We start from the raw sequence: 11569 nt of genomic DNA, 5'->3' as shown, positions 1-11569 counted from the left end.
TAATATTTATTTTACTTATTTCATTGTCTATTTTAGTATTTTATTTATATCTTCATCTTTATCTCTTGTTTCCATTCATGCTGTATTTCTATTTCAACTTTGCACGGAGCATTGGAACAAAAACAATTTCCCCCCGGGGATTAATAAAGTATTCTGAATCTGAATCTGAATCTGAAAAGGGGTTAGAGCAAAAAGCACAATATTTGCCTCTGTATGTAGTGGAGTAGAAGTATAAAATACCACAAAATGTAAATATTCAAGTAGAGTAAACGTACCTCAAAACTTACAGTACTTTTCATTGCTGTATTCAATGTATTGGTTTAACTAGAGCTGAGCAAAACAGCTGTTTAATGTGCTGTGTTGCTCAGCACTAAACCATGCAATGAATACAGTAGTGGAGTAAAGCACTGTAGTGTTAAGGTCCTTCAGGGAGAAGAATCCATCCTCAGTTGCTCTTCATAATGTTTCTTACAAAGGAAGTCCATTTTGTACAGATTGTAAGGATCCTTTAGGCAAATAAGTGATTTATGGAATTGAAATAAATTAAATTGACCTGTTACTTTTACTGACTATTCCAATTTTATACTACTTTATATTTACACTCCATTTCTTTCAAATGTTGTACTTTTTACTCCACTAGCTATATTTACCTGACGGCAAAACCAGTGTTTTCTCGCGGGACAAGGACATTGATGACAAGGTGTTGTAAGTTGTCATACCATATCAACACCAAACACTGAGCAGCGAAGATAAACTACGTCACAAACGCCATTTAAACCAAGCTAACTGCCAGGCTGTACAAAGAGTCAACAACCTAACATTTTCCAAAAATGTCGGGGGAATGTCAAAACATTTAAAAAGAGTATTTTTTACACAACACACCTAACCTGAGAGTTAGCTTCTGTCGCCACCACGCGGGAATAGGCTGTGTCAGACGCTGTTACGCCACTGCCAATCAACTTAACTGACATTTCAGAGAGCCAATGAGTGACCGCGAAGCAGACGCTCTCCTCCAATCATATAACGCGAACAGTTACCGGTGCCGGGTCTACACGGAACGGAAGCCTGTTCCTCTTTATAGCAACGTGTATTTTCCACCAGAAAAGGTAAACAGGATTAAACTTCTGCTAGATAACACTTTACTGTCACGACACGTGTAATTACTACGGTAACTCGAGGCATAATAAAAGATGTTTTCTTCCCACAGTCCATTTAACTCGTCTTTTCATCGTGACGCTACTTATGTTGTACTGGAGATCAACAACAAACATGCTAACGATAGCCTGCTAACTTTAAGTGCTAACAGTATGGAGAACTGAGTTGTTTTACTTGCCAGTATTTCTCACATATTCCCTCTTCGGTGGTATTCACCCGTCCAACATGTTCTTCTTGTTGAAGCCGCCTGTCTTTTGTCTCTTTCTCACACAGGCTTGATTCAGTTGGTGCGCGATGGGTCGCCGCAAGTCCAAAAGAAAGCCCCCTCCTAAGAAGAAAATGACAGGAGATCTGGAGTCTCAGTTCACCTGTCCGTTCTGCAACCACGAGAAGTCGTGTGATGTCAAAATGTACTTTGAATTTCACCAAATCCCAAGTTAACTGCTTTAACAATGATACATTGATGTATGAGGAAATTGTTGCCAACTTTTTTTGTTCTTCTTTTGCTTTTTCTGTCAACAGGGAGAGAAGCAGAAATACTGGGATAATATCTTGCACAGTCTGCTTGGAGGAGTTCCAGACCCCCATCACCTGTATCCTTATTTACACATCACAACTTTCTCCTTCTCACACTGTAACAAAAGTAATAATGACATTACTGCAGAACAGTTCAGACACGTTGTAAATTGAATAATAACTTAGAATTATTTTATTAACTTTTGGTGTGACAGTGTTTTCTTGGCCTTGACAAACAAAATCTAAAACATCCACTTAATAGTTCTTTTAAAAGGCACTCCAACTGAGATCTCAGGTGGCGATCAAGTTGTTAGTCTTAGTTGGATCTAAGTTGTCATGGAGGTGGCTCAGATTACATCTACACCAAGCTGTCTAAAAAGCTGTTTTTGTGTAAAAATGATTTGCATCCACACTGTCTTTTCCAGTATCATAAAGATCTCTACCCAGTTAAACACCTGAACAATAGAAAATCAGCTAAATCTTTTGTTTGTCTTCTTTTTAGTTTGCAAACACCAAAAATGCACGTTACAGCTAACATCTGGTAAGGAGTAGGACTGGTGAATCCTGGCTGACCCAAATCATTATTTTATGATTTTGACATCAGAAAAAATGATCATAAATACATGTTAATGACTGCCACACAGCCAGTTGTGACTGGGCAGGCCACAGACCCAGTTACTCTCTAAGTGTCATCCAGTTACATCCCCTTTCAGTCCCCTGCTCTCTGTAATCTCATAGACTGTTTAAATACACCTGAATTCAATATTTAATTGTAATTGTGTACATATTTTAGTGCTTATCTTGTCTGACAGTTAAACAAGTAAAAAATCATGAATTTTATCGCAGTTCATAAAGACTACCTGTTCACCAGAGTCAATTGCAAGCTATGGTGCCGACAAAATTGTATGATCACAGCATCGACTAACATAAATACCACAAATTATTGACCGCAGCTTTGCTCAATGTTAGGTCTCAGACAAGATTACAGGTGACTGACAGTTACTGCCGCACAGCCCCTGACCATCACTGGCAGGCTTATGTCATCATTTGGCATAGCTCAGTTTTTCCCCTGCACATACTGAAGCATCAAGCCTGTACCTTTTTTCAAAACACTCTGGAGACTGTTTTGAAAATGCAGAGTTTTTGGGTGAGGGAAACTTGACGCAGGACTATAACTGGGAGATGAATATGCATATTGAAATATAACTGGCTTAATGTGGAAGTACTTTATTGACATCACATGGCTGGGAAGGTCTTTGTCGTGTGATGTAAATGGCTTCCTTGATCTTTCTCCAGTCGTCCACTGACTGCTGGTCAATGCTGTGATGGGTTTTGGCCTGGTGGTTACAGACAGTTGATGTTGTCTGTTTCTAGAGCTCATTCAGTTTCTTACCAAGGGGCCTTGATAAGCGTTCAGCTGTGTAACCCTGCAGTACCTTGGCTGAAGAAAGATCAAGGAGACTTGGCCCCTCCTCGCTACACTGCTTGTACACTGCAAGCTACTATACTATTGTAGGAACGCAAAATTTATTATGATGGAAAAGCTGATACTTTAGCCAGCCACAGCGAAAGTGTAAACCAGCCCCAGATTCACTTTGGAACGAGCCTGTCTCCTTGGTGTTTCACCATGTGGTATTTGCAGTATTTTTTGATTGTTAAATTTATTTTGGCACTGTGTCCATGATTTTTGTGCTTCTACTATCTGGTTGCTACCCTTTTATAAAGTCCAGACCTCACTTGCATGCTGTTATTGGCTAGGGGCTACACACCACTGGCCAAAGGTTACGGCTCAGGAACGTCCCAAACAGCAAAATAAGAAGAAAATGAGAAAATAGGCACAGGGGGCAGAGTCTAATAAATACACTGCCACACTGCTAAGGGGTCATGGGTGATGATTAAGAGGGATTACTTTTGTAAGAGTCTATATATTGTTTTTAAGGACAATCCTGCACAGTATACCTTCAAACAACAACATTCCTTTTATCTTTAACCCATTGCTCTTCAGATTTGTCAGAGCCGGTTGACGTGTACAGTGACTGGATAGATGCCTGTGAAGCAGCCAATCAGTAGCCTTTGTGAAGCTGGATGTCTTTCAGGAAGAGGATGAGAATGTGGCTGATGGACCTGGGCCCATTAGGATCAAGCTGGTCAGAGGACATTCATGAAACTTTAATAGTTGACAGGCTTCCATATGGTCACTTGAGATTTACAGCTATGTGAAGAGCAGTTTGACCTATGTGGTCCTCAGGCACAAAGTGGCTCTAAAGGGTTCCTCTTGTCTTCAGGCTTCTTATTTTTAAGGTTTCAACCCATAAGTCTAGTTTTTACTCCTTGGATTTATTTAAAGAATATTTGCAATATGATTTGATTTATCTTTACTCATTGAGTGGGGCTTTCTGTTTTTAATTTGTTTCTTATTTTGTATGGGTCTCAAAAATCAAGCCTCTTAAATAGTAGCTGGAAAAGATTATTAAAAAAATGTGCCCTGCTCTGTTTTCTTTTTTTTTTTTTTTGTAACCATTGCATATTGTTTGATGCAGAGATATAATTTTTACAAGAGGCCTGTAGTGTAAGAGAATGGGCTCCCATCTTGGCTTTTTGACTTGCAAAGTGTAGGTGGGAATAAATGTCTTTGTTTGGACATTAAGTTGAGGCATGATGTCATGGGTGTGTCCACAGCTCTCCTCATCCTCATTAAGACAGTTGTATCACAACACTTGGTCATTCCACTGGAGAGAGGAATGGAAATGTGTACGCTTTATGCATAGCTGCTAAGATCAAAGGTTGTGAACTGTTATTAATTCTTCATGTAGTTTCAAAATGATGTATGCTTTTGGTTACATGATCAAGAAATAAAATTTAATAAGTACGAATGATATTTGTTATTATGTGCATATCTTCAGAATGATGCAGTGGTATCCTTAAATCAAGCGTTAATATTGAGTATTGAGAGTATTTTCCTATGCAACAGCCATATGTGTTGAGTAGCATAAAAGCAAGCTGTTTTTTAAAATGTGAATTTGTTATTAAGTGTGGAATAAAGGGGCAAGAAGAATTGATACCAGCATGTGTTGGTTGGTTTTCAGTGTATTGTCTAATGAACTAAATGTATTGGATTTTGATGTTGTGCTGGATTAGACTTGTTACACAAAGAATTCACAGTGAGGAAAAGATTTTAAAACCTGGCACACACTCTTTGGATTTCTCTTTTTCTTTTCTGAGCAAGATGTAGCTGTTTGACCTTGGTTTGATTTGAAGCTGAATGTGAGTCTGTGTTTTTTTAAATGGGGTACTGGTAAACAAAAGGTAGTGATTAGAGCTTACATGACATAAACATCCTGTACAGTGCTGAGCACCACCAGCTGGTGACAAATGGAGGGACAACCTCAGAATTACAGTTTGGGTTTTAGATGAACTGTTAAAGAAACTGAGATTTAATCCTGAAATGGTTAAAAAAAACCATCCACAAATATGTTGCTCAATAAGTGTTAGTGCTGAGATAATAAGCAACTTAGATTGACTTGGGTTGAGTATGATTTATGCAGATTTTATAGTAAAAGTCGAGTGAGGTGACAGAACACACTCAAAGTCCTCCAAATGTGTTTTTTTATTAGAGTTTGTATTGTTGCAGTGTTGATTATACACAGGTGTAGTCATCCTTGAAGAACATACCTTTTTTGTTAAAAGAAAAGCAAGTACAATGGGGTACCCTCAGCTAGTGAATAGATGGAAAACTACAAAAAAAAAACACTTTAATAATTGCAGCACTTAAATTCAAAGGTGTCAGAGACACTGGCAGTGCCAGTTTCAAAGTAAAATGTCTCAGCTTCTGATCTACTCTCCTGTGGCATCTGTGACCATGACACATTTTTAGGAGTCCAGTATCCGTTCATCCCCACAGAGCACAGGATGTAGCAGATCACAAATGAAAGAAGACACAGTGTAGCGGGGCTGTGCACCATGCAGTGCTGAGTGATAATAGATGAGATGTGGAGTGCCTGCCTGGGCTCTCCACCCAGGTAGAGTGTGTCCGTGCATGCGCGCGCCGCACTGTGCATTGTGTTTGATGATGGACCCCAGCTGGAGAGGTATTGACGATGCCTTATGAAACATGCTGGAGGATGATTACAATGGAGAATGATTATCACTTAGTCTCTCGTCTGTCTCCGCACGTCCCCTTCCCACTCCCTCCCCCTCTCTTCTATTTCTCGCTCCTTCTTTCTCCTCTCCCATTCAGCACGCGAGGTCAAGTGTCACTCCGTCTCCGTTGTCAAGGCTGCCAATCACCCACACAGTGAGTGCGAGGCAACTGTTGCCAAGGAAACAGAGCGATTCGGTTGCTAGGCACCTGGAGCTGTGCTCACAATAGTCATTTTGTTGCTTAGAAGCACACACACACACATACACACACATGCATACACAAATACACACAAAACCACAGAAACGGCTTTGCCAAATCAACAAGTTTACACAACGTCAGTGTGAAATTCGTGTAAATTATAATTACATACTGTGCTAATAAATAAGAGATTTGCTTACGCAGTAGTAAGAAATCATGGAATAATACATGATAAGAGTGTAATTTATCATCGGCACATTTGCAAACGGATGCTAATATAATGCTGAATTTGCAATGAAATGTTGATTTTCTAATTTATAATACTTAGCAATAATGCTAATGCACCAAAAATGTAATTCAGGATGTTTTATTCCAACACCTTTGCTACCTGATTAATCAGCCCGCCCTGACGTCTAAGAACTCTTCAGACCCACACCTCAACTTGATCAATAAAAGACATAAACATCCATCATTCTGACTAAAAATAGTTACCCATAAAATCAATCAATCCCTTATTTCCCCACTGGCACATGGACTCAGTGAACCGAGCTGCAGTGTGAGTGCATTCATACATATGGGGATCAGTCTGCATGCTTGTTTTCATAAGATCCATCAATCCCATATTTCCCCACTGGCATGTAGATCATGCAAACCCTCGTGCAGTTTATATATTGTGCTTGTGTGTGTGAGTCTGTATCATGACAGCCAGTCAGCTGAGCCGAATGCTGAAATGTCAGCCACGGGTGCAAGTCTTGACATGTCCTCATGTGTTACTGTCTCCTGTTGCTGCTACAGGCATCAAACTCTCACACATTTTTAGCAAGAGCCGGGGAGTCAAAAATAGGAGTGCAACAGCAGTTGGTAGTGCAGTGGGATGATGGTTATGCACAGTTACAATGTACCATGCCATTGGCATTGCAGCCGTTTACGTCCGGGGAGCCAATTTTCACAAACTTCAAATTTCGGCTCGGTACGAGGGAAAATGTTTGGAGCAGAGTGTGAAGGGCTGTGAAAGACACTCATCAACTGATAAGATTATAGGCTCACTTGTAAGCACGACTGACTGACAAGGGTATGTAATCAAGAAGGTTTGGAATTAACGTCTGAGTCTGAAGACTTTCGTGTTAAGCTCCCTGAACTAATGCCCAGGGGTTTAGCTTAGTGGCATGGTGCAAGTCGTCCCCAGCAGCACCTCTGCGGGAGAGGCTGAACCTGGCCAGCGAAACAAACTCATTTCCTCCACAGGTGTAAAGAGTGACATGGTTGATAAACCTATGATGATAAAACCTTTTCAGTGGCTGGATTTGATTTGGCTGGCCCTGATTGCGTTCTATTTAAAAACCTTTCTGATTGAACAAAATAAGCCTTTTCCCCCCATAAAAATTCACCTCTGGGTGCTTAATTAAAAATGTCTGTGTCACCTGCTCAGCTTGGCTATACATTTAGATGTGACTCTGCCTTTGTACTCTACTGAATAGAGTTCAGCTTTTGGTCCACTGTAGATGAGAAAGCTTCCACTCGACTACGCGTATTCTCAAGCAATAACATCCACATCTGTATTATCAACCCAAGAATACCCGTGGTCGAGACCGGAGCAAAGAGGCCCACCTCCTCCCCTCCATTCCTTTCTCTCTCTCCTCTCAGCTCTGGAGCTCATTCTCCTTTTTCTGCGCCTGCATCCCTTCGGCTCTCGCACTCTGAATAAGATTGCAGCATGGAAGGAGGAGGTCTGCGCGTGGAGACAAATCTTTAAGGACAGCACCTAGGAGAAGAGAGACAAAGGAGATCATATTTATCCTTGAATAACAATGCAGCGGCATTGCTCAGAGGTTATAATGCACATTTCACAAGTCACATCTTGAGCTCATTGTTAGACTAATAACCAGATTGTGAACACACACACACATTCACACACAGGCAGCCTGCTATGCATCTTTACCTGAGCTGCACCACGTAAACAGATTGCACTGCCAACAGCTAGTCCCTTTGCTCTCCCTGGTATCAAGCAACCATTTAGCCAAGCGCTGAGGGAGAGGGCAGGCTCACCAATTATCAAATAGGTGTCAGTGTGTGTTACACTGCGCTGAGGGGAGAGACTGATTACCAAACAGATGTTCAGCCCTCACCTCCATCCCCTCCTCCTCACCTCATGTCTTCCTTCATTCCGTTTCCCATTCCTTTTTCCCCCATCTCTCTCCTCTCCTCACTCACTTATTGTTGGAAGGCTCCCTTGTATGCCCCCCCCCCCCCCCCNAAAACTAAGGCTAGTTTACAAACATGACTTGACTGTCTCTCTCTTTCTTTTTCTCTCACTTCCTCTCACTTTCTCCCTTAACCTTTCCTCTCTAATCATTGTGATCCCTCTGTCGTCTCTCACCCCGTGTTTACCCCTCTTCCTCACTACTTCCCCGTCCTCAGATCTGCTGGTGCATCCTCCCGGACACATGTACACAAATCATACACCCTCCTCTGTATCCCTTCACCTATCAAAGCTGCACACCATGAAACCTGACGCTCCTGGAAAGTTCCCATTTGCAGCTGACAATCCTCTGGCCTCACTCACACCTGCGGTAGTCTACATCCTAACCCGCTGTCACTGCAAAGGAAGTGCCAAAACTAGCCGGGGCCATCACGTCTGGAAGAAGATCTTGACACTCGTCTCCCTCATTACCTATACTCCTCTAGTCCTCTCTCCTCATCTCTCTCTCTCTCTCTCCTCGCCTCCGTCCTCCATCCCAACTGTCCATGTCTGGGCTGCTGATGATGACAACTCAAGTGGACGTGTCTTCTGTTCTCACCAAGAGCTGTGAAGAGATGCACGTAGGTGTCAGAGATCTGGTGTAAAAATACACCCTGCTGCTGCCCTCTTCACTACACAGGACCGGTCTGTGTCTGCTCGCTGTCACTGGAATGTCTCCGTCTAATTTGAAGACATGCTTCAGTGTAGTTTTTAGCTGTGTATGTATGTGGGGGCCAGGCTACAAGGGAAGGACTCTTACATGCAATGGGTGTGCCTGCAGAAGCAGTTTTGAATGTATGGCCCAGGCCTCTTTTTTGTCACCTCAGTTTTACCTTTCCATTCATGTAAACTGACCCCACATATTCACAGTGATACCTTTATTCCCCAATGATAGGCTATGTCGACTGGACGCGAACTTTATTTCAAAGACATCTGGTTTGCATTTGTAAGAAAATCCATTTCCTGAGTTGACTTGATTGAAAGTGAACTGGCTCCGGCTGGAGGGCCTAATGAAAGCCAATCGGTCTGTGTTTCATATTTATGTCTGACGCAACAGACTTATCAATCCTTTAATGTACCTGGTGTTTCAGATGGGATGCAGAATCACAAGTGGCTGTGCCAGAGGCAAAGACAGGACAGACTGGAGATGGAGACAGAGACTGAGTGGACGCTGGGGCTGCCGCTTGCACATTACTGCTTAATTGCTTGGAACTAAAGGCGCTGTTATGAGGATGTTTATGCTTATGCCTGCAACAGCAAATCTTTCCAGTCATTTTGGCTACACTGTGGAGTCTAATAGTCACTACCCAGACAAAAAATAAATGACCCAGTGATGGCTATTGCAACAAATTCAGCCTAGAGTGCAGAATAAAAAAAAACACTACCCTCTCTTGCCTTTGGCCAAACTTTCAGTGACAACAGAGACACTTTGGTTTTCTTAATCTTTGCTGGGCCTCAATGCATAGAGGCTCCAGTTGGCCTACTAGCCCAGATAACCACACACACCACTGTAAAATCGCACATAGCCAGCACCTGTCTTCTACGTGACAGGCTTGGATATTAAGCTTTCTTTGTTTGTAAATACATCCGCTCCCACTGACAAGGAGAACCCAGTTCAGAGTGGCAAAGCGTGGATTGAATCTTTAACCCTTTGCAGGGAGTGTGGAAGACATTTGAACCATCTTTGTCTTTTATCCAACAGGCTATACAAAGGAGGAGCTGACATGCTTGGTGGTTAAACATGAAGCAGCGTGCAGGTGCATTTCTCATCATTTGATAGGAACTTGGGGAGTGATGCTGATGGGACCAACCTGTTTAGTTATCAAATCATAAAAGCGTGCCAGCGAGGAATTGATCGGGCGTTAATCCCATGCCATGCAGTGCTACAACCCGGCTCCTTACAGCTTCAATCCACAAGTCTTGTTTTCTTCACTTCAGGGTTTTTTTTTTACAACAGATATCTCTAAATATCAGGACAATATAAAGTGATGGGACCCCACGCAACGTAACGCGGCGCTGTGAACTGTGTCCAAATCGTATATATATTTTTTCATGGTAAATAACAGCGAGAAAAATATTGAACTTACCGCAACGTCCACCTTTCTGCCAGCTCCCCCTGAAGAAGACGCTCCATATGCCATACATTTGTATCCATGCTGGAGTGTGAGAATAGGCTATACTGTGCAGGGAAACGCCCCCCCTCCCCTGCTATTCCTTTCTCTCCTGTGCGCTTCTCCTCCTGCTTGTGGGGAATCACATAACCACTCCTTGTTTTTTCCATTCTCTCCGAGGGAGGGATAGAGCGATGGAGCCTATGCAGCAGCATCAGCATCCCATGCAACTCAGCTGCAACCTCTCACCTCTCCTCTCCTCCTCCTCCTCCTCCTCTGCTCCTCTCCTCCTCCTCCTCCTCTTCTTTCTCTCGTGTCCATGCCTCCATCCAGCCCTGGCGCCGAAGAGCGTGCCCTATAGAGCAGCGGTTCCCAAGCTGGGGTTCGGGGACCTCATCGGGACCACGATGGAGCTCCGGTGGGCCTTAGTAAAATTAAAAGAATAGTTTGGGGTTGGCATAATGAATACACGTGTTGGAGTGAGTGACTTGATTCGCCTCATTCACACGCTATTTGTACACACGGTACAAATAGCTTTTTGTAAGCTGCTAAATTTACTGAGATAAAATCTTTAACTTGTTTATAGGTGTTATGTGACTTACAGTGTGCTTGTGTTTCTCACTGGAGACTTAATTGGACCTGTTCCATGGTGGATTTTATGTCCTTGTGATGACATCATACTATAAAATATTACAATATGGTTTATATTACATTCATGGTGCCTCCATCCACTATGTTTTGTGACTCACATGGTCTCACTATGATATTCTTATTAATGGGGGTGGACAGACCTGTAAAATACAATGCAATCCTGTGCAACAGCCATGCAATAAATAATTAAGCCTGCTACCTGGTTGAGGCTTGTATTATGATGTAAAATATTGCTTCGATTCCATGGTAATTTTTGAAGTCACAGTTTGTAGAGCTGTCGGGTTGTTTTGTTTACACCACAGGACAAAATAGCAAGAATGTCTATAATATAAGGGGATACAATGTGGTGCTATTATATATAGAGGTGTTATTGTTTCTATTACTTTGTCCAAGAGGCAGTGTTGTAGACAAGACCCACGAAACTGAGACCAGGTCATGATCATGATCAGAGTGTATCGAGACAGAGACAAGACCAAGACTTTAAGGGGTTGAGAATGAGTCAAGACCATGTGTGAGTCCCACACTGCGTGACACACTTACGAGAAAATGTGGAACATG

At 42.3% G+C, this 11569-nt stretch overlaps 2 protein-coding genes and 1 long non-coding RNA gene across 5 annotated transcripts in view; 1 reads left to right on the top strand and 2 right to left on the bottom strand.

The window, feature by feature from the left end:
- The window catches only part of pld6 (phospholipase D family, member 6), a 10252-nt gene extending 8782 nt beyond the window's left edge, over positions 1 to 1470 (bottom strand). The window contains exon 1 of one of the 3 annotated variants that reach the window (XM_050044864.1): positions 1334 to 1470. The gene's annotated coding sequence lies outside the window, so the exon portion shown is untranslated. Of the gene's footprint in view, positions 1 to 882; positions 977 to 1333 lie in introns of those variants that run through there. The other 2 variants (XM_050044863.1, XM_050044865.1) reach the window with 2 other exon arrangements.
- Positions 985 to 4730, top strand: LOC126390524 (transcription elongation factor 1 homolog). The gene is made up of 4 exons (XM_050044866.1): positions 985 to 1106; positions 1429 to 1565; positions 1678 to 1748; positions 3677 to 4730. Exons 2-4 carry the CDS (start codon positions 1450 to 1452, stop codon positions 3739 to 3741), a joined length of 252 nt encoding a protein of 83 aa, XP_049900823.1. The 5' UTR covers positions 985 to 1106; positions 1429 to 1449; the 3' UTR covers positions 3742 to 4730.
- Positions 4165 to 10608, bottom strand: LOC126390526 (uncharacterized). The gene is made up of 2 exons (XR_007569977.1): positions 10337 to 10608; positions 4165 to 7772 (listed from the first exon to the last, which is right to left on the bottom strand). It is a non-coding gene; the product is annotated as an uncharacterized LOC126390526 (long non-coding RNA).
- Between the last annotated feature and the right edge of the window lie 961 nt (positions 10609 to 11569).

The sequence above is a fragment of the Epinephelus moara genome, chromosome 5 (assembly GCF_006386435.1).
Source record: "Epinephelus moara isolate mb chromosome 5, YSFRI_EMoa_1.0, whole genome shotgun sequence".
Lineage (NCBI taxonomy): Eukaryota > Metazoa > Chordata > Actinopteri > Perciformes > Serranidae > Epinephelus > Epinephelus moara.
The sequence above is the reverse complement of the archived record's forward strand: the minus strand, read 5'-3'. Positions and strand labels throughout refer to the sequence as shown.

Bases quoted from the DNA above. Each gene is read 5' to 3' on its own strand.
- LOC126390524 (XM_050044866.1), top strand. From the start codon at position 1,450: ATGGGTCGCCGCAAGTCCAAAAGAAAGCCCCCTCCTAAGAAGAAAATG. The intron at 1,566-1,677 runs GTACTTTGAATT...TTCTGTCAACAG, and splicing joins AAGTCGTGTGATGTCAAAAT to GGAGAGAAGCAGAAATACTG. The intron at 1,749-3,676 runs GTATCCTTATTT...ATTGCTCTTCAG, and splicing joins GTTCCAGACCCCCATCACCT to ATTTGTCAGAGCCGGTTGAC.